The sequence below is a fragment of the Oncorhynchus kisutch genome, linkage group LG12, assembly GCF_002021735.2.
Source record: "Oncorhynchus kisutch isolate 150728-3 linkage group LG12, Okis_V2, whole genome shotgun sequence".
Taxonomy (NCBI): Eukaryota; Metazoa; Chordata; class Actinopteri; order Salmoniformes; family Salmonidae; genus Oncorhynchus; species Oncorhynchus kisutch.
Window position 1 is genome coordinate 40,801,510 of NC_034185.2, and position 23,229 is coordinate 40,824,738.

The 23,229-nt window shown below is 44.3% G+C and overlaps 1 protein-coding gene across 3 annotated transcripts in view; it reads left to right on the plus strand.

Annotated features, from left to right (window-relative positions):
* The first annotated feature begins 481 nt into the window (after positions 1-481).
* Positions 482-23,229, plus strand: part of stxbp5a (syntaxin binding protein 5a (tomosyn)) — a 153,664-nt gene continuing 130,916 nt past the window's right edge. For 2 of the 3 annotated variants that reach the window (XM_020496958.2, XM_020496960.2), the window contains exons 1-2: positions 483-942; positions 5,263-5,360. In XM_020496958.2, coding sequence (XP_020352547.1) covers positions 802-942; positions 5,263-5,360 — 239 coding nt within the window. In that variant the 5' untranslated portion in view covers positions 483-801. Of the gene's footprint in view, positions 943-5,262; positions 5,361-23,229 lie in introns of all 3 variants that reach the window. The other variant, XM_020496957.2, reaches the window with a different exon arrangement.

The window sequence follows — 23,229 nt, forward strand, 5'->3', positions numbered from 1 at the left end:
AGAAACAGTGGTTCAAATAAAATCCTCACAGTGATCACCATGGATAATGAATGAGCTATAAGTCTGGTGTTTTAATATTGATGTGGGGCGTATGTACAGCCAAGCCTTGTCAAGGTGATTAAGGTTGCCTGGCTGGCTGGCTGGCAGTCTGTCTGTCTGTCTGTCTGTCTGTCTCACCCTGCCCTGTCTGTCTGCCCTGATGCATCCAAATATCACCAGGTGCTGTTCACACTGCCCTCAGTGTGAGTGTGTATGCGTGTGTGTGCGAAATAGAATGAGAGAGAGACAGAGAAAGAAGTGGGAGAGAGAATAAGGTAGAAAAGGAAGAGAGCGAGATAGCGAAAGAGAGAGAAATCCTGCCTCTGTAGCAAGGGCAGAGAAGGAGATGTATACGGGAGCAGAGGCGCTTCTATCAAATATCCGGTTGCTGAAATGCGCAGAAGCACCGCTGCAGCTGCGTTCCGCGTTGACTGAGCAGAGAGGGGAGGGGAGAAAAAACGGAGAGAGCGAGCGAGCAGCGTAGACGCAGTGGGACACAGAGTCAGAGAAGACTACACCGACGCACATAGCCACACAACAAATAAATAGAGAATCGACTCGAAATTGCGCGTCAACGAGCCCGACCCGAACGGTGTGCGGCCGAAACCCTTTTCACCATGGAGACTGCGGTAAAAACACAATCTAAAATGTGAGATTTACGAAGGCAATCAGAAGAGAGCGAGAGAGTGGCTTTACCCCCTTATCTTGCGCTGGTGATTTCAATTCTGTGCTCCGTCGTCGTTGCAGTGTTTCTGGGGTAAAATGAAGAAGTTTAACATCAGGAAGGTACTGGACGGCCTAAAGGAGCAAGCGTCTTCCTCGGCTTCGTCTGGCCAGTCGGGCACCCAGGAGAACAATTTGATGCAGGAGACCCTTCAGTCCGAGAATTTTCAACTCTGCAAGGTGGGCGAGTCAGATGCATTTTATTATGCAGCTGTATCAAACATTTCTGTTTCAAACGTCTCTATTTTCTTACTGCATATTGGCTGCCGCGTCTCTCGATATAGATAGACTACTTAACGCGCCGCCACCTATTATTATTGATAGCCTACATCTGTTATCATCTGATGAACGGTTAAACTACTATAGCTGACCACCTGCGTTTGCCTGGTCTTTTTCATCAACATCTGTTATGTAAAGGTGTTATAATAATGATAATATAGTTTGCTTCATAGGCAACGCCATCTGTCAATTCCCAGTGTTTGTTAACCCAGCTTGTAAAATGCGCATATGGCGAATGCGTTTAGAGATCTACCAAGATAGAATATACTTTCCATCATGATTTAGCGTTTGTTTCTATACATCCCAGCATTAGCCTATATAGTCCTACCTTTATAACGATCTAGTAAATGCATAGGCCTACATATATCCCCCTTCCGTTCAAATAGACAGGTTTCATCGCTCATGCCATCTGCACTTCGCATGAACTGTCACACAGAGGGATTGGGATTAAACAACCCGTTTCTTGCATATTGAGTAATGGATTAACATGTCAATCGCTGGGTCCCTGGCCGGTTGATACAGTGGCTATCAGTCTCCCACCAACACTCACCTTCCAGTTCACACACCCGATTCCCTCATTGATCCATAGAATAAGGCTGCGTCTGACATTTAGACCCGTGTTATCATGCACTGGCTCCCATTATTCATTGAATAGGTCTTGACAGAAGAATGGATGGGGTTAATAAGAGCTCACATTCGATTGACATGCACGCACTGCCGGCAAATCAGCTGGAACGAACGTAGCCCATCCTTAGGACGCCACTGCAAATCTATATTATCGTTGATACATAGGATACGTTGCTTTCTATTCAAATGGACAACCCCTTGAATTTTTGACTATTTCTCACCTTAATTCAATTGTCATGTTTGGGCCAGGCCAAGATGACCCGAACGAGATTGAATTGAACACCTGTATAAGGGCTATTTTATTACACATGATCATGCAGCCACAGCATCAAGTTCACGGCGATGTGCTCTAGTCCCTTGACTATCCAATACCTCAACCCCTCTGCAGAGTGGAGCACAGACTTTTTTTTTCAATGAAATCCATACTTTTTAATAAATCGTTTATCAAATTCCACTGGGCAAAAACTGGGTGAATCAACGTTGTTTCCACGTCCTTTCAACCCTCCAAAAATATGTGATGAAGTTTAATCAACATGGAAAACTGAATGGATTTGCAACCACCGACTGTGGATGTCGCCCACTGGTGATTGTATTTATTTGTTTATTTGGATTCCCATTAGCTGTTGGGAAAGCAGCAGCTACTCTTCCCGGGGTCCACACAAAACACAAAACATGACAAGTAACAAAACACTGATACACTGATAGACAAGGACAGTCACACACAGTTAAAACACACACAAAAAAAGGATACAAACAATACAACAAGAAAAAAACATGTTTGTGTGTGTCCCATCACAGTCCCCCCTTTCCATGAGAGGTTGTTCAATTCATTGTTCTTGTCTGTTAATGTTCTGTATGATGTCCTGTTTCATGTTTTGTGTGGACCTCAGGAAGAGTAGCTGCTGCTTTCCCAACAGCTAATGGGGATCCTAATAAAATGTCAAATACCAATACTTTCTTTAAAGGTCATTTTGATGTTTGCTTGAGTTATTGGAGATGGAAGGATGTTCCATGTGATCATGGCTCTGTATAATACTGTGCGTTGCCGCGACTTCATTTGGACTTGAGGACAGTGATGAGACCCATGGTGGTATGTCTTGTGCAGGGCTTGCTGCTTTGTTCTGAGTCAGCTGCAGCTTTGCTAGGTCTTTCTTTGCTGCACTTGACCATATTGCCAGACAGTGATCAAGATGGGACTAGACCAGAGCCTAAACAACTAGTACAGTTGATTTTTGTGTAAAAAACATCTTGTTATAACAGACATACCCCTCCCCATCTTCACAACAACTTTGTCAATATGACTTGACCATGATAATTGACCATCCAATGTTATACTTAGGAGTTTAGCTTCCACAACTTGCTCAATGGCCACACCCTTTATACACAACTCCAATTGAGGTTTAAGTCTTAGAGAATGTTTTGAAACAAATACAATGCCTTTACTTTTAGATGTAATAATAATAATAGCAACAATTCATTTAATTTGTAAAGTGTTTTTCTCATACCCAAGGTGCTAAAATAATATACACAAGAATAATAAGAACAATCCAAAACACAGAACACAGATAACAATCAAAGTTATATACAGTTGTCGTGAGAACAGGGTTAGCAGAGGTCCTTGAAGGCTTTTCTGAACAGCAAGGTCTTGGGCTGTGCCTTCAAAGGAGGACATAGACTCCTCAGCCCTAATAGTGTCTGAAAGTGCATTCCACAGCTGCGGAATCATGCAACTGAAATCCCTGTCATCCATAGCTTTTAATCTGCTGCGGGGCTGCTGACAGGAGACGGACCTGGAGGAGTGAAATGTGAATTATAGATTTGTCATTGAATGCAAGTCTAAGAATAGGTACATTTGTTCTATGTGCTCTATTTCTATGCCTTTTGCATCTTTTACTTTTGATTTTGTACACCAGCTTCAAACAGCTGAAAATACTATATTTTTGCTTATATTTCACAGCATTTTAGATGGTACAATGATTCTCTACACTGTACATTGCTTGTTTTGTCAACACAAATTAGGTGAACTATTAGAATTTTAGTAACCAAGAAATGGTGGAGCGATTTCTGCATATTGCACCTTTTAAGACCACTTTATTATTAATCATCCATTCTGATACTGACTGTAACTTTTTATTTAGAATTCAGTGAGATCACTGGCTTTGGGTGCTGACATGTAGTGTGTAGAATCATCCATACATAGTCATTCTAGCTTTGTGTAAGACCAGTGGCAAATAATTTGTAGAAATAGAGAAGAGTAACAGCCCAAGGCAACTGCCCTGATGGACACCGCACTGTACATACCTGATGTAAAAAAAACTTTAATTGAAGAACACTCTGTGTTCTATTGGATAAATTTACGTTTCATTAAAAAGTATGGATTTCAGTAAACAAGGGTACACAACAACAGAGGACATGCATAGGTACACGGTAAGGGTTGAAGAATTTCGACCAAATAGCAACTCTAAGAAGTCGGAGGTTCATTTAAAAATTCTAGTCTGCACTCAACTCCGTGGAGCAGTTGAGGTGCTTGGCTACACCTTGACATGACATTAGGCATACATACCGTTTTTTTTAATCCCTTGAGGCGATGGCAGCCCAGCTTTGAGGGATGCTGCTCATTTCTACATGGCACAGTTTTGTGCGCTTTAACATGAATATTAGTTAATGCTCTTGGGAAAGATTAATATCAGTAGGCCTACATAATGTAAATGATTTGTGGTAGCCTATATCATCGACTTGAAAATGCAGGGCTATTTGTGACGTGTTTCTCTCCATCTCCACCCGTGTAGGCTTAATATCTGGAATGGTTGGTTAGAACAGCCTAAGCTACATGTCGCCAATTCTTTTCGTGAAAATACAAATAAAACTAAAATAGGTCTTGCGGTTTTGATCCAGCCGGGTCCTGGAGTGTCATAATTGGGTTGGCGCTCCAGGCGCATATGGTCGAGGGAAATTATCCAAAGCCCAGCCCGTGTTTCCGCTGCTGCCTGCGCTAGGGCAGGCGTCTGCTACAGTGGAGGGGCTCTTACGTAATATGCTTTAGCACTCTGCTCTGCTCTGGCTTTAAGCAAACAAGTAGGCTACAACAACTCGCCGACTGACTTGACGACTGATGCAATAGGCTCCAGCAGCACCAGCATATTGTGGTAGACCTGTCACGCTCCAAAGTGATGGGTTTTATTGCTGTGTTTTATTTCTACAGTAGTAATGTAATCACGACTAGTTGCTATGTGGGAGACACCATCAAAAGAGATGGTGTTGTTAGTATTATCTGAAAATGGGCCTATGCACACACAATATGATGGAACCTAACTGTTACGATAAAAAAAATCCCACATAAAATGCACGTTTTTTCTAGGGTCATTGCTGTTGTGCTCATTGTGTTGCTGTATATTTTTGTTCATTTGCCTGTTCATTTCAAGTGTTCATACACAGACTTCAAATTGCGGTTTGAGTACGTATATCGATTGTATTATTTGGACACAAAACTAACGTTACTCTGTTGTGAGAACGCTCATGAAAATTCCCTCTAACCATGATTTACCTGTTGTTTCCGCATCGCCCTGATTTGCTGCCCTCTCATTGGATGCCCAGACTGTCCGTCATGGCTTCCCCTATCAGCCGTCGTCCATGGCCCATGACCCAGTCCAGAAGATCCTGGCCATTGGGACCCAGAGTGGCGCCCTCAGACTGTATCCTTTCTGTGTGGAGCTGTGTTTAACTCCATTGATTTGTTTGTGTTTTTGTACCCTGGGTTCCTGGGGAAGGACCTGCATGAGGCTACTCTCAGCCCAGACCAGCAGCAGGTAGGTGGGATGTATGGATAGATGGGTGGATAGACGAATGTTTGGATAGATGGATGAATGGATGGATTGAATAGAAAGACAATCAGAATGTCCTTGGAATAACAGGCTGAGCTCATGTTTTCCTATGTATAATCAGTCTACCCATATGTAATAACACATCTTACAGTATAATTGCGTGTTACATTGTAAAAATAAAAAATCCTGATATAGAGCTAGCAGCCTGTTTACAGGGCCAACAGCTTGCTGTGCTTCACAACACAAAGCAGTGGAATGGCACCACAGGGAGCCATAGCTACAGAGAGCACCCTCCCACTAGCTCGCCTCCTGCCTACCTCCTGCCTACCTGCCTCCTGCCTACCTGCCTCTCTGCCTGCCTCCTGCCTTGCCTGCCTCTCTACCTGCCTGCCTGCCTGCGCCAGGCCCCTTTACTGTTCCAGCGTGTGTTCTCGCTGAAAAACAACTCATTCAGGTGTGATTAAAGGGCGGACAGGTGGGCGGCGACATGCCTCTGTCTCTCTGTCTGTCTGTGTCTGTCTTTTTGTCCCCCCATGCTGTCTGTCTTTCTGTCTGATGTCTGCCTTTGTTCCTGCTTGCGGTCTTGTACAAGTGGCCTTCATTTCTACTTATATCTGAATGAGATGAGGCAAAAAAAAATCTCAAGTTCTAATAGGTGCAGGATAACGGTGTTGATCTATTTGCATTGATATTAGATTTGGTGTCAATCAAGATGTAACCATAGAGTTGTTGATATGCTGTTCAGTTTACATTGATGCAATATGTGCTTTCTTTGACTACTTCAGTTGATGTTGAACTGTCAGTGAATGGTTCAGGGTTTGACAATTCTTCCTCCTCACTGATGTTGGTAGCTTTGAATTTGAGAGTATAGAAACACGTCATGACTTCAGTCAGCTCTTTGAGTGATGTGGAACAGACAGAGAGGTTCTTATCTCTGGGAGAGGAAGGTGAATGGATAGTCATGCAACTGCCTGCACTTTTCCCTTTTTCGATCAGTGCTCTCGACGATGACTCGGCCCGCTATTGCCTAATCTGATAACGATGATGCCTGGTAGGAAAGACATGCTCTTATTGTTACTTTTTTTAATTGTCCTTTGATGAAGATGATTTGGCTGAGGGTCTAGTAGTAGACATGTGTTATAGCTGTAGTTGTGTAGCCATTTACTTAAAGTATGTCTATAGCTTTGTGCTGTAGCACTAGATTTGTCTCTGTGGCTTTGTCTCTGAGTCTGATTGTATTAGCCTTATAGGACTACTTGCTCGCTATACTTGTAAATATGTTCTGTTGCAATCCTTGCAGCTCTAGCTCTTTTTCTGTTGTGTGGCTGTATACTATAGCCTTAGGTCTTTGATGTTCTGTCTGTCCTGTATCTCTGTGTCTGTCCTGTAGCTCTGTGTCTGTCCTGTAGCTCTGTCTCTGCCCCGTATCTCTATATCTGTCCTGTAGCTCTATGCCTGTCCTGTAGCTCTATGCCTGTTCTGTAGCTCTATATCAGTCACATAGCTCTATGTTTGTCCTGTAGCTATATGTCTGTCCTGTAGCTCTATGTCTGTCCTGTAGCTCTATCTCTGTCCTGTAGCTATATGTATGTCCAGTACCTCTATCTCTATCCTCTATCCTCTATCTCTATCCTCTTTATGTCTGTTATGTACCTCTATGTCTGTCCTCTATCTGTATGTGTCCAGTAGCTGTATCTCTGTCCTGTAGCCATGTGTCTGTCCTGTAGCTCTATCTCTCCTTAGCTTTATGTCTGTCCTGTAGTTCTATCTCTGTCCTGTAGCTCTATCTCTGTCCCGTAGCACTATGTCTGTCCTGTAGCTCTATGTCTGTCCTGTAGCTTTATCTCTGTCCTGTAGTTCTATGGCTGTCCTGTAGCTCTATCTCTATCCTGTAGCTATGTCTGTCCAGTAGCCCTATGTCTGTCCTGTAGCTCTATCTCTGTCCTGCATCTTTATGTCTGTCCTGTAGCTCTATCTCTGTCCTGCATCTTTATGTCTGTCATGTAACTCTATGCCTGTTCTGTAGCTCTATCTCTGTCCTGTTGCTTTATGCCTGTCATGTAGCTCTATGTCTGTCCTGTATCTATATCTCTGTCCTGTAGTGTTATGCCTGTCATGTAGCTCTATATCTGTTCTGTAGCTCTGTGTCCTGTAGCTCTATGTCTGTTCTGTAGCACTATCTCTGTCCTCTATCTCTATCTCTGTCCTCTGTCTTGCTCGTAGCTCTATGTATGTATTGCAGAGCTATGTATGTCCTGTAGCTCCATGTCTGTTCTGTAGCACTATCACTGTCATGTAGCTCTATGTCTGGCTCATAGCTCTATGTCTGTATTGCAGCACTATGTGTGTCCTATAGCTCTATCTCTGTCCTGTAGCTCTACATCTGTCCTGTAGCTCTATGCCTGTCCTGCAGCTCTGTTTCTGTCCTGTAGCTATATGTATGTCCAGTAGCTCTATCTCTGTCATGTAGCTATATGTCTGTCCTGTAGCTCTATGTCTGTCATGTAGCTATATCTCTGTCCAGTACCTCTATCCTCTAGCTTTATGTCTGTACTGTAGCTCTATGTCTGTCCTCTATCTCTGTGTCCAGTAGCTGTATTTCTGTCCTGTAGCCATATGTCTGTCCTGTAGCTCTATCTCTCCTTAGCTTTATGTCTGTCCTCTAGCTCTATGTTGGTCCTGTAGCTCTATCTCTGTCCTATAGCTCTATGTCTGTCCTGTAGCTCTGTCTGTCTTGTAGCTCTATGTCTGTCCTGTAGCTCTATCTCTGTCCTGTAGTTCTATGTCTGTCCAGTAGCTCTATCTCTATCCTGTAGCTTTATCTGTCCTGTTGCTATGTCTGTCCTGTAGCTATGTCTGTCCTGTAGCTCTATCTCTGTCCTGCAGCTCTATGCCTGTTCTGTAGCTCTATCTCTGTCCTGTAGCTTTATGCCTGCCATGTAGCTCTATGTCTGTCCTGTATCTCTATCTCTGTCCTGTAGCTTTATGCATGTCATGTAGCTCTATATCTGTTCTGTAGCTCTATGCCTGTCCCGTAGCTCTATGTCTGTTCTGTAACACTATCTCTGTCCTGTAGCTTTATATCTGGCTCGTAGCTCTATGTCTGTATTGCAGCACTATGTATGTCCTGTAGCTCTATCTCTGCCCTGTAGCTCTATGTCTGTCCAGTAGTTTTGTCCCTATTCTGTAGCTCTATGTTTGTCCTGCAGCTCTATGTCTGTCCTGCAGCTCTATGTCTGTCCTGTAGCTCTATGTCTGTCATGCAGCTCTACCGCTGTCCTGTGGCTATATGCATGTTCTGTAGCTCTATCTCTATCCTGTGGCTCTATGTCTGTCCTGCAGCTCTATGTATGTCTATCAGTGTGACTGTGGCGAGGCTGTTGGCGGTGCTCTCCTCTCCTTTCCTCCCATGGAGTATAACAGGATGTGGCAGATCAAGGGCCTGAGCCTGGCAGCGGGCGGAGCTGAGCGGGCTGGAGAACTACGGCAGGGGAAGAGGAGAAGACAGGAGAGGGTCCCCAGATCTGCCAGCCTAGTGAATGGCCTGTGATCCTAAAAACTGTCCCATTTGTGATGTTGGCCAGGGTTAGGACGATGTGTTTACTGTCCCTTTGGTAATGTCAGAGAGAGAGAGAGAGAGAGACGCATGTACATACACACAGAAACACATCACAAACACACAGAAACTCATCACACACACAGAAACACATCACACACACACAGAAACACAGAGAGAGACACAAAGAGAGAGAGTGAGAGAGGCACAGAAAAAACAGAGAGCGATAGAGGAAAAGAGAAGAGGAGAGAAGGAGAGAAAATTATTCTCTTGATGTCATCCGCCACTTAACTTCTCAGCTAAGGTTAGACCCATGCAGCTCCTGTGCTTTTCAACAAGCATGAAAGTCATATTGATCTGTGTGTTGTAATGAGCCTTACTGCACACACACACATGCACACGCACACATGCACACACACACACACACACGCCCTGTCTCAATTGTTTGGGATCAATCTGCATCATTAGGCTCTGCAGCAATATTTTCTTTGTCTCAAAATATGTAGGGAGCAATTGAAAGATGTCTGGCTGCACCAGCAGTTTAGCTATATTAAATGATCTGCTCATTGAAGTGTGAGAGGATAGAGAGAAAGGACTGTGTTACTAATAGAGACTGCAGAATGACCATATTACAGATGGTATATGTGGTAAAGCCCAAGGGGTACTTCCCTTCTTCAAGTAGCCACTCATCTAACATGCCCATATCAGTGAAATGTTTGCAGTGGTTTCCAAGCTTTCATATATCCATGGCTTCCAGAATGGGAGGAAAGATGGAGGGAGGTGTTTCTACAGTATTGAACCAGGTCCGTAATCTGTGTGTGTGTGTTTTGGGTGGCCTGTGGGTGTTTCTATGCAGCAGTGCCTGGCATGATGACTCCTTCACACCAGGGTGGGCGAGCAGGGGAAATAGCAGTCCTATAACCCAGCCGGACAGACACAGATCAATGGGTCAAATTGTCGCGCCGCACACCGACAGATTGTCTCATCACCGGGGCAGAGGGTGTTGGAGAAATCACACACACACACACACACACACAGAGATGAATGCTCTGGCACACATACACATAGGTACACACGTACACCTACACGCACAGGCACACACATTGCAGAGTTATACACTCCATTTCCATCCATGTTGACTCTTTGTTGTTTAATGCATTATTGGTCCATAGTATTGGTATTACAGTGTGACTAGAATCTCTATCTGGCTTACCCCTTCCCTGCTGTAGGGATCTGGTTGTAGAGAGCTGGTTGTAGAGATCTGCTGTAGAGATCTGGTTGTAGGGATCTGCTGTAGAGATCTCTGTAGAAATCTGCTGTAGATGTCAGGCTGTAGAGATCTGGTTGTAAAGATCTGGCTGTAGAGATCTGGCTGTAGAGATCTGGTTGTAGAGATCTGGCTGTAGAGGTCTGGTTGTAGAGATCTGCTGTAGATGTCAGGCTGTAGAGATCTGCTGTAGAGATCTGGTTGTAAAGATCTGCTATAGAGATCTGGCTGTAGAGATCTGCTGTAGAGATCTGGCTATAGAGATCTACTTGTAGAGAACTGCTGTAGAGATCTGGTTGTAGAGATCTGCCTTAAAGATCTACCGTAGAGATCTGGCTGTAGAGATCTGCTGTAGAGGTCTGGTTGTAGAGATCTGGCTATAGAGATCTGATTGTAGAGATCTGCCTGTAGAGATCTGCCTCAGAGATCTGCTGAAGAGGTCTGATTGTAGAGATCAGGTGGTAGAGATCTGCTGTAGAGGTCTGGTTGTAGAGATCTGGCTATAGAGATCTGGCTGTAGAGATCTGGCTATAGAGATCTGGTTGTAGAGATCTGCTGTAGAGGCTTAGCTTCTTACAGAGTGGTCCTGTGTGGCTCAGTCGGTAGAGCATGGCACTTGCAATGCCAAAGGGAGTGTGTTCGATTCCAACTGGGACCACACATACATAACATGTATGCACGCTTGTCTGTAAGTCGTTTTGAATAAAAGCGTCTGCTTACATGTATATTATTATTCTATATTGTGAGAGTAGAGCAGCTAGCTGTGATGCTGGATTGAGAGAGAGAGAGAGACTAATTAAACAGCACAGGCCAGCCAGCCTCACAGAGAAGATATGTTCCATTTTCCAGGTCAGAAGCCACTGTGCATTTATCTATTGATCTATTTGTAGTTTTATCAGATTTTTTTAATCATTTGGGATTTTTTAGCCTTCCCTTCCCTGGTCTGGCGTCTCTCGTCGTGAACTAACCATTTCAGATGGCACTCCACAGTACAGTCCAGGCCTGGGGTTGTGTGTGTGTGTGTGTGTGTGTGTAAGTTTGCGTGTGTATGTGGGTGTCAGTATTTACATAATGTGCTGAAGCTGAGGGGAGGGAAGGCTGAATAAGACAGCAACAGAGAGGCCGTTCAAAGTAGTTAGTCACCTGGAATGCATTTCAATCAACAGGTGTGCCTTGTTAAAAGGTCATTTGTGGAATTTCTTTCCTTCTTAATGTGTTTGAGCCCATCGGTTGTGTTGTGACAAGGTAGGGGAGGTATACAGAAGATAGCCCCATTTGGTGAAAGACAAAGTCCGTTTTATGGCAAGAACAGCTGAAATAAGAGAAACAACAGTCCATTATTACTTTATGACATGAAGTTATTTTAATCCGGAAAAGTTCAAGAACTTTTAATGTTTCTTCAAGTGCAGTCACAAAAACCATCAAGCTCTATGATAAAACTGGCTCTCATGAGGACAGCCACAGGAAAGGAAGACCCAGAGTTACCTCTGCTGCAGAGGATAAGTTCATTAGAGTTTCCAGCCTCATAAATTGCAGCCCAAATAAATGCTTCAGTGAGTTCAAGTAACAGACACATCTCAACATCAACTGTTCAGTGGAGACTGCGTGAATCAGTCCTTCATGGTCGAATTGCCACTACTGAAGGCCAACAAGAAGAAAATACTTGCTTTGGCCAAGAAACACAAGCAATGTGTATTAGACTGGTGGAAATCTGTCATTTGGTCAGATGAGTCCAGATTTTAGATTTTTGTGAGAGGCAGAGTAGGTGAACAGATGATCTCCGCATGTGTGGTTCCCACTGTGAAACATGGCAGAGGAGGTGTGATGATGTGGGGGTGCTTTGCTGGTGGCACTGTCTGTGATTTATTTAGAATTCAAGGCACACTTAACCAGCATGGCTACCACAGCATTCTGCAGTGATATGCCATCCCATCTGGTTTGCGCTTAATGGGACTATAATTTGTTGTTCAACATGACAATGACACACCTCCAGGCTGTGTAAGGGCTATTTGACCTAGAAGGAGAGTGATGGAGTGCTGCATTAGATGACCTTTCCTCCACAATCATCCAACCTCAACCCAATTGAGATGGTTTGGGGTGTGTTGGACCGCAGAGTGCAGGAAAAGCAGCCAACAAACTCCTTCAAGACTGTTAGAAAAGCATTCCAGGTGAAGCTGGTTGAGAGAATGCCAACAGTGTGCAAAGCTGTCTTCAAGGCAAAGGGTGAAGATTTTGATTTGTTTCACACAGTTTTGCTTACTACATGATTTCATATGTATTATTTTGATGTCTTCACTATCATTCTACAATGTAGACAATAGAAACAAATAAAGAAAAACCCTTCAATGAGTAGGTGTGTCCAAACTTTTGACTGGGACTGTATATACAGTGCCTTGCAAAAGTATTCATCCCCCTTGGCGTTTTCCTATTTGTTGCATTAAAAACTGTTATTTAAATCGATTTCTATTTGGATTTCATGTAATGGTCATACACAAAATAGTCCAAATTGATGAAGTGAAATGAAAAAATTATGGAAAAGTGGTGTGCATATCCCCCCTTTCGCTATGAAGCCCCTAAATAAGATCTGGTGCAACCAATTACCTTCAGATAATTATTTAAATAAAGTCCACCTGTGTGCAATCTAGGTGCCACGTGATCTTTCACATGATCTCAGTATATATACACCTGCACTGAAAGGCCCCAAAGTCTGCAACACCACTAAGCAAGGGGCACCACCAAGCAAGCGGCACCATGAAGACCAAGGAGCTCTCCAAACCGGTCAGGGACAAAGTTGTGGAGAAGTACAGATCAGGGTTGGGTTAATAAAAAAATATCTAAAACTTTGAACATCCCACGGAGCACCATTAAATCCATTGTTAAAAAATGTAAAAAATATGGCACCACAACAAACCTGCCAAGAGAGGGCCGCCAACCAAAACTCACGGACCAGGCAAGCAGGGCATTAATCAGAGGCAACAAAGAGACCGAAGATAACCCTGAAGGAGCTGCAAAGCTCCACCGCGGAGATTGGAGTATCTGTCCAAATTCTTAGATGAAGGGAAGGAGACAGAAGGATTTTTAAGCCTTGAGTCAAATGAGACATGGATTGTGTATGTGTGCCATTCAGAGGGTTGATGGGCAAGACAAAAGATTTAAGCGTCAATGAACGGGTAAAAAAAAACTGTCAGAACTGCAATGCTGCTGGGTTTTTCTCGCTCAACAGTTTTCCGTGTGTATCAAGAATGGTCCACCACCCAAAGGGCATCCTGTCATTGGAGTTGGGGGGGGGGGCAGTGTATATTACACATGGACAGTGTATATTTATTTCACAGTGTTTTTCAACCCAAAGTCTCTTAGCCATGACAAGCTCTACAGGATGACTTTTGAACAATAAAATAGGTTGTCATAGAACTCATCTGTTTGTGATGTCATTCCAGATCCTATAAAATAATGTGCTGTTTGTACAATTACCTCTTCCTATAACTCTACTGGCTCCTGCTGCCTCTCCGACCAACCGTCCTTTATCTCTCTGCTGCTGAGCCCCTGTCCTGCCTAGAATGATGGCTGTGTGTGTGTGTGTCTGTGTATGCATGTGTGTGTTTGTATTATTCTGTTTAGGAAGAAGGGCACGTGATTCAACGGTTTCGCTAATGGAAAAGTTTTAGTGAGAGATTAAACTTTGTCTTTACTCAGAAAACGATGCCCCCTCCCTCGTCCGCCAGCCACTTTGTCTCTCTTTTAACTCCACAACCAACGTTATTGGGTAATGAAAAATCTTGATGACCCGACAGAGGCCTAACAGGCAGACAAGGAATAGAGGAATATAATATAAATGGTGGGTGCTGTGGATCAGACTGGCTACTTGTAAACCATGGAGTAGTTTTAATCCACAGTCAGGACTGAAGTGGCATGATGTGGCCATGGTAACCAGAGTATGTGGCCCCCAATCTGTGGTGCATTGCACTCCCAATGAGGAATTCTACGTCTGAGTTATCGTAGAGAAATTGAAATGGAGTTTACCCACTGTGCTTTGGTCTGTTTGCTTACCCTTCTTTTGTGTCAGTCTCTCTCTCTCTCTCTCTCTCTCTCTCTCTCTCTCTCTCTCTCTCTCTCTCTCTCTATCTCTCTCTCTCTCTCTCTGTCTTCTCTTCTCTTTTTGCTCTCTCTTTCCCACCCTCCCTCCTCTACTCCTCCTCTACTGCTTTTGATCAACACTCCTCTCCTTCCCCCTGGCACTGCAGATGGTAGTGTTTGGGTGTTGGTTGTGTGTGTGTGTGTTGGCCAGGTGAGGTAGAAACCAGACTGGGCTGTGTGCTGTGCTGTGTCCCAGTGCAGGCCAGGCTACCTGGTCCCTGCGAGGTCACCTACCTGTTCACTAATTACAGTCAACAGACGGCAGCACACACTTGACTGGCTCCTCACTGTAAATACAGGCCTCATTTGGATGCTGAGAGGGGAGACATACAGGTACACACTGCAAACACACGCACACACACCCACACAGGTTGAACACATGGAGGCAGGCACACACACACAGAAACGAGCAATGTAGAGACATACACACACACGCACATACACTTCATTACATTTAGGGAGTGACAGGCCGGCGGGAGGCTGGAGGCTGCAGAGAGGCTGACAGAGTGTCTGTCATTTAGCCAGTGGGTCTTTCCATCAAAGGTTGCCCAGGGCCCATAGATCCATCTTATTGCCCCCACACTTCAAAGAAATCCTTCCAGGGCTGCCTGCTGCAGTCGATGGATGCCCCCGGCGAGGCAACCTTGGTGGGCACATATCTGAGGATTGCTCCCTCTCTCCCTCCAATTACCTCCTGCCGCCATGGTGGATAGAATAGCTAATGCCAGAGAAAGGGAGGGAAGAGAGTGTCATTATGAAGGGCTAATATGAGCTTGATGAGTGAAAGGCAGAGCCAGTGTGTGTACTGACCCCCCTCTTTGAAAAAAGTATTAAACTAGAGGGGAGAAAGAGTTCTTGAATAGGGGCAGTGTTCAATTTACCAACATTTTTTCCGACAAAAGGGTGTTTGTGTGACTCGTAGATTGAAAAAAAAACATGGCAGATTAGGAATACATGCTAAACATTCTTAATCATAATGCCATAATTGTATTATATAAATGTCACATCGTATCAAATGTCATATCATAATGTCATAGTCATTGTAAATTAAAAGTTCAGATTAGAGTGACAGGTACAGTAGAGGCTGGGATCTGTTTTTAATGCTAGTACCAGTCATCTGCATTAACCAGGCTGTGGTTGGCTCCAGTGATAGAGTAAACACATGCAAACACAGCTTACCCACCTAATATTTCATGAATAGCATTAATACCCACCTATTATGTTCAATCAATAGAAAAGTTTAAAGTTTTAATGTCCTGTGCACAAGTACAGCGAAAGGCCATTCTTGCAAGCTCTAAACCCAACAATGCAATAATCAACAACCATGTAATACTAGAAAAATCATATATAAGGTAGAACAAAAACACAGGGTCAATTAGTTCTGGTACCATATTTACAATGTGCAGGGATACTGGAGTGATAGAGGTAGATACAGTATGTGAGGGTTCAGGTGACTAGGAATCCGAATGTATGATAAACAGAGTAGCAGAAGCATACAGTATATGATGATTGTATGTGAGTGAGCGTGTGTGTGTACAGTCAGTATAAAGGTATGTGCATATTAAGCACGTGTGAGCAAATGATGAAGTGAGTGTTTGTGTGTGTGTTGGAGTGTCAGCGTGCGTGAAAACTCCAACACACACACAAACTACTATTCACCTCCTGTCATTTTGGAAATGTTAACATACATTTTTCTACCTCTACATCCCTGGCTGTCCCCATCCCAGAGAGTAATGTGATGACATGACAAGGCACTAACAACAGGCTTTAGAGTGACAGTTGGATCTGTCTGAAATGCTAGTACAACAATCATGTGCAGGTTGAGATAGTAGCATGCAGGTTGCATTGGTAACCAACATCTCTGAGAGTGATGTGAAGACATGGGACCTGACTCCCTGGATCTTTGCCCATTCTTCAATACAAAACTGCTCCAGCTCTTTCAAGTTGGATGGGTTCCGCTGGTGTACAGCAATCTTTAAGTCATACCACAGATTCTCAATTGGATTGAGGTCTGGGCTTTGACTAGGTCATTCCAAGAAATGTAAACCTTTCGAATTTACTTAACTGACTTGCCTTGTTAAATAAAGGTTATATTTTTTAAATATATTTTTTAAATAGCACATCCCCACTCTCACCTTCCCAGTCCTGCCATAGTGTAATCTAGGAGTCCCCTCCCACAGGAGACTCAGCTGCTATGGAAAACTACAGACAGATAGAGGCTATGGAAATTGGACACTGGCTACGGGTATAACTGGGTTTTCTGCACTGTACAGCCGGTTGGAAGAATATCCATGGAAGTGGACTGTCCAGACTATACAGACAATTGGCCAATGTTACCTAGTGTTGATTGTTCAGTGTAACATTTCTAGTGTAGATTCAGGGTTAAATGAACTCTGTAAGAGTGAAATTAACACTCGGTCGTGTAAAATGACCCCAGTGTTGGTTTTAACAACCACTGTTGAGTGTGAAAGTGTGATTGTGTCAGTAAAACATTCTCATTCTCACCGCTCTCATCATGATCAGATTTCCCAGCACATCTACTGCAGGTCACGCTTTTTAGGATTGTTTTTAATATCGGTGTGTTTGTATGTGCATTGATTGATTGATTGATTAATCTTATGCTACACAAAGATAAATAACATATACTTTTAGAAACAAATCCAATTAGTTAGTTCGATTTATTGCACCTGTTTCTGAAATGGTTTTCCAGTTTAAATTGTTTAGATAATCTCCTCACAATGTTCCTAACCCTAATAGTCATTCTGAATGTAGGTTAAGAGTGAATAAAAATTCCAACTGTTGGATGTCCTAACTCTGGCTGGATTCCAATAGGAATTATATGTCCCTTTGCAAGCCTGCATAATTTGACTTGCAAGCTTGATGTGGCCTGTAAACCATGAGCTTCCTAACGCCACTGTGATAGGGTAAAACTTGGCGGTCAAATTAAGGCCTTATGACATAAACTCAGCAAAAAAAGAAACGTCCTCCCACTGTCAACTGCGTTTATTTGCAGCAAACTTAACATGTGTACATATTTGTATGAACATAACAAGATTGAACAACTGAGACATGAACTGAACAAGTTCCACAGATATGTGACTAGCAGAAATGGAATAATGTGTCCCTGAACAAAGGGGGGGGTGAAAATCAACAGTAACAGTCAGTATCTGGTGTGGCCACCAGCTGCATTAAGTACTGCAGTGCATCTCCTCCTCATGGACTGCACCAGATTTGCCAGTTCTTGCTGTGAGATGTTACCCCACTCTTCCACCAAGGCACCTGCAAGTTCCCGGATATTTCTGGGGGGAATGGCCCTAGCCCTCACCCTCCGATCCAACAGGTCCCAGACGTGCTCAATGGGATTGAGATCCGGGCTCTTCGCTGGTTATGGCAGAACACTGACATTCCTGTCTTGCAAGAAATCACGCACAAAACGAGCAGTATGGCTGGTGGTATTGTCATGCTGGAGGGTCATGTCAGGATGAGCCTGCAGGAAGGGTACCACATGAGGGAGGAGGATGTCTTCCCTGTAACGCACAGCGTTGAGATTGCCTGCAATGACAACAAGCTCAGTCCGAGGATGCTGGGACACACAGCCCCAGACCAATTGATCAGAGTACAGGCCTCGGTGTAACGTTCATTCCTTCGACGATAAACGCGAATCCGACCATCACCCCTGGTGAGACAAAACCGTGACTCGTCAGTGAAGAGCTACATTAGCTAAATTACTGTAAGAAGACTAGTTAGCCCAATAATGGCACTAGCCAACCTTGCTAGCTAGACAAAGCCTTTATAGTCTACTCCTACTCTAGCTATATTGTTTCTGTGCAGCTCTATGCCAACCGGAGGCCAAGACCTGAGTTCCCCTTATGTAACAAATCTGCTAAAAATACAACACTTTTATCATAAAACATGTTATCTTTCTTATCCTTGCAGGCCCCAAGTAGAAGTACAGTATTTGTCAGAGAAATATGGATTCTATCCTAGAGTCATCACTACAGACCCTGGTTCAATTCCAGGCTTTATCACAACCGGCGGTGATTGGGAGTCCCATAGGGTGGCGCATTATTGGCCCAACATTGTTCGAGTACGGCCGTCATTTTAAATATTATAAAACCGAGCACGCCCCCATTCTCATCGACGGGGCTGTAGTGAAGCAGGTTGAGAGCTTCAAGTTCCTTGGTGTCCACATCAACAACAAACTATCATGGTCCAAACACACCAAGACAGTCATGTAGAGGGCACGACAAAGCCTATTCCCCTTCAGGTAACTAAAAAGATTTGGCATGGGTCCTGAGAGCCACAAAAGGTTCTACAGCTGCAACATCGAGAGCATCCTGATTGGTTGCATCACTTCCTGGTACGGCAATTGCTCGGCCTCTGACTGCAAGGCACTAGAGAGGGTAGCGCGTGCGGCCCAGTACATCACTGGGGCTAAGCTGCCTGTCATCCAGGACCTCTATACCAGGCGGTGTCAGAGGAAGGCCCTAAAAATGATCAAAGACCCCAGCCACCCCAGTCATAGACTTTTCTCTACTACCGCATGGCAAGCGGTACCGGAGTGCCAAGTCTAGGACAAAAAGGCTTCTCAACAGTTTTTACCCCCAAACCATAAGACGCCTGAACAGGTAATCAAATGGCTACCCGGACTATATGCATTGTGTGCCCCCCCCTTCCCAACCCCTCTTTATACCCTGCTGCTACTCTCTGTTTATCATAAATGCATTGTCACTTTAACTATACATTCATGTACATACTACATCAATTGGGCCGACCAATCAGTGCTCCCGCACATTGGCTACCTGGCTGTCTGCATTGTGTCCTGCCACCCACCACCCCCCTCTTTTACGCTACTGCTACTCTCTGTTCATCAAAAATGCATAGTCACTAAAACCATATCTACATGTACATACTACTTTACCTACCTATTGTTCACCTAATACCTTTTTTGCACTATTGGTTAGAGCCTGTAAGTTAGCATTTCACTGTAAGGTCTGTTGTATTCAGCGCACATGACAAATCAACTTTGATTTGATTTAAATAAGAATTTGTTCTTAATTAAGACAGTCGTGAGCCTCACAAATTAGCGGTTTAATACTTGGTTGGAAATAGTGTGTTTGAATGTAAGGTTTAGCCATGGTAAAGGTGTATAGTGTGTTGGAACGTAGGGCTTAGGTGTGGTAAAGGGGTTTGGTCTGGGTTTGACTGCGAGTTTTTGGGCGATATCTTTGAGGTATGGCGGAACCTGCAAGTCTTTCCCCTGGTGTTTGACGCTGTGAAAGCGTTGCGGTGTATGTCGAATACTGAGCCTCCGCTGCACTCCATCCTTTTATGCTCCCTTTCTCTTTTTCTTTCCTTCCTTCTCACTCCTCTCTCCCCCCTCTCTATCAGTCCTCCGCTTCTTTCGTCTTATCTCTTTCACACTCTCCTAGTATTTTTTCTGTCATTCTCACTTTCTTTCTTTCTTTCTCTTTTGATCTCTCTGAGTTACTCCCTTCTCTCTATTCCCTCAGTGTATGATGAATGATCAGCATTACTCTGACTGTAAGCCTAACTTAATTAGATCACGTCCCCAGCCCCAGGATCTGCCCATCACTATCGTATAAATAATATATCATATTATTGTCATGTAGATGTGATGGTATTTACTCCCAGCCACTGCTCTCCTGTCCTGTTGCTCCTCCTCCGTAGGCAGCTGATGACAGTGTCATCACAGTGAGAGTATGGGGAAGACACACACACACGTTCTAGCGCACGTGGTGTGACTCGGGCTTTTAATGCCTGGCCACGTGGCTGTCATGATAACCCCCCCCCCTCCCATTGCTGAGGACCTGTATTAATGTGTTTGTGTGCATGCACGTTAGCAACGTGAATGGCCACAGGGATGTTTGTGTTTTCTTGTCTGATTGTGCTAGAATGCAGATTTTTGTTGTGATGTCAATGTACGAATAGGGGAGGCGCAAAGAGAAAGATGGGGGGAGGGCATCAGGGGAAAAATGTACTAGTGTGTGTCTAGAAGCAGAGGGTGGTGGACCATTGTGTCTGTTTGCCTTAGTATCATTCTCTTAGTGGGAGTCAGGGCAAACAGCAGGAGAGAAACACACTGTTCTAAAACACAACTACTGCAGTCAGTCAGACAGACAGACAGACAGACAGACAGAATAGTCCCAGCATTTCAGAACATGAACATTCTATCTTTCTCAATGAGCATACTGTAGTTGCCATAAATACTCTGTAGTTGTCACGTTTTAGGGAAGACCCCGATGGAGACCGTGTCGAAGTAACAAAAGTTTATTACTGGAACAAGGGCAGGCAAAAGGCAAAACGACAGGTCAAGGGCAGGCAGCGGGCAATAATCAAGATCAGAGTCAAAAGGTACAGAATGGCAGTCAGTCAAACATCCAGGGCGGTGTGACAAGGTAGAGAACGGCAGAGAGTCTCAGGGCAGGCAGAGGTCAATAATCCAGGACGGTGTGACAAGGTGCAGAACGGCAGGCAGGCTCAGGGTCAGGGCAGGCAGAATGGTCAAAACCAGGAAAACTATAAAAAAGGGAACTATAGAAAAAGACAAGAGCAAGGGACAAAATTAACTGGCAACAGAAAAACAGAGAACACAGGCTTAAATACACTGGGGTTAATGGAGAAGATGGGCGACACCTGGAGGGGGGTAGAGACAAGCACAAAGACAGGTGAAACAGATCAGGGTGTGACAACATCAGTACAATAGAACAGTAGTACTCCAGGAGGAGTCACATCATTCAGGAACCGTGAGACAGGACATAGTCAAAGCCACGTCTACAGTAGACTAGAATCAACAGTGTGCTGACCTTTGTTTGGGTCCTGCCCTATTGTACAGGATCCCATTGCATGGTCCATGGCTCTGTGCATTTATTCCCCTATGGACTGGCTGTGTATCCCCCCTTCCCTCTTTCCTCCCTCACTCTTGCCATCCTCTGGGGGCCTGTTGTCCAGGGTTGGAGCAATGGAGCGGGGGGGATAGATGGAGGGTCAGGCGAAGTAAAGGAGAAGTCTCCAAACATGGAGAGAAGCCAGCAGGCTGATTGAGTCACACTATTTGAGATGGAGAGCTGGTGTTGCGTGGGTGGGATTTCATATTTTGGCAGGCATACTATTGGCTGTCCACCCACGTTTCTACGGGGGTCGGTGAAATCACAGCCCCCACACGGTGGTTCAGTGCCCCACAGGGTCCGCTCTCAGCGGGGGTGGAGGGCCTTCTGTCCCACCAGCGTTTATCTGCCTCAGAGTGCACCGCACTGGGGCAGCAGGGTTCTCACACACTCCCTCTCACCTCCCCACCACCATATGCCTTTAGAATAGACCGACTAAAGATAGATATGTAAAGGAACAAACATTAACAGTGCAATACGTTCAAATCACTCACGATGGAAGCCTTTCTGTACCAATTTGAAGATGATCTGATTTTGAAGTTATTTTCAATAGGATTGGCACTGCACTGTATATGAAAAATGACGTTATTTCTACTTCTTTTTAGACATAAGATAGCATCTTTTCAACACATTGCTGGCTAGGCTACTCAAACTCTGATGACATTAATCTAAGTTCTTTCTAATTTTCCATTGTGAGATAGGAACCATGTATATTCAGTCTGGTCAGGCTTCCCACCGGGTGAATGATGAACACGCGCTGTGAAAAGGCTCAGCTAGCCGCGAGGCTGCCATAAGCGCTCATTTGGGGTATATTGCCCTGATTCCTCTTCCTGTCTAGCGCTTGGCAACATTTTCTCATTAAGAACGGTGGAAATGATTGCTGATAACACGGATTGGCATTAACCTGCACAGTCCTATACAGCCTCTGCCAGGGACCTTACAATGTTACCTCAACCCTTTCTGCCTGGTCGGACAAATTTAACCCTTTCGGTATTGACCGGCTGCATTAGAACGGGCGAAACTCCATTTCAACGTCAGCCGTTGCTTGGTAGATTTGTTAATCTAGCAGAATGGTTTTGCTGTACTGTAAATGAGATACAGGAGATTCAAAGGATCTATATAGGATATATATATTCAAAGGATAATATAGTCCCCTTTTCTTAAGCATTGACGCTGAAAAATCATCTTGATATTTCTGTCGATGGAGAACTACTACAGATATCTTTCGATGATGATGAGGATTGTGCTGCTGCTGCTGAGGATGTGTGTATGTGAGATCAAATAAGTTCATTCTTCCCTTTGATACAGATTGCGGCTATCTCTCTGTTCTATCTTCTCGCTCGCTCTCTCTGATGGTGTGTCATTCTGTCTCTCAGCAGGCAGTTCTCTGTGGCTGGGCTCTGGTGCTCATATTTGGAAACTGTTGCTGCAGTGCCATGCATTTTTAATGGGGAAGGCCATTGTAGGGGTCTGTGCTGTGTGTGCGTGTGCGTGTGCATGTGTGTGTCAGAGACAGGAGAAAAAAGAAATAGCTCAATTATATTTAAGAATGTTGCTACACTAGTGATGTTATTCTCTTTCTGTGCTTTCTGATCTCTTGCCCAAGGAGCTCGCTCTTTTTCGAGTAGAATGTTTGTTTGATAACCCTGTGTGGTCGGTGGCAGTGCAGCAGCGCCTGTGTACAGAGGGGAGGGGTCAACTGGTAAGAACTCTCTATTTCTTAATTTCTTTCTCTCTGTCAGACATGGATGTCCATTAATAAAGGCTGCCCCCCGAACCCCTGATTCAGAGGGGCTGGGCTAAATGCGGAAGACACATTTCAGTTGAAGGCATTCAGTTGTACAACTGACTAGGTATCCCTCTTTACCTTTCTCT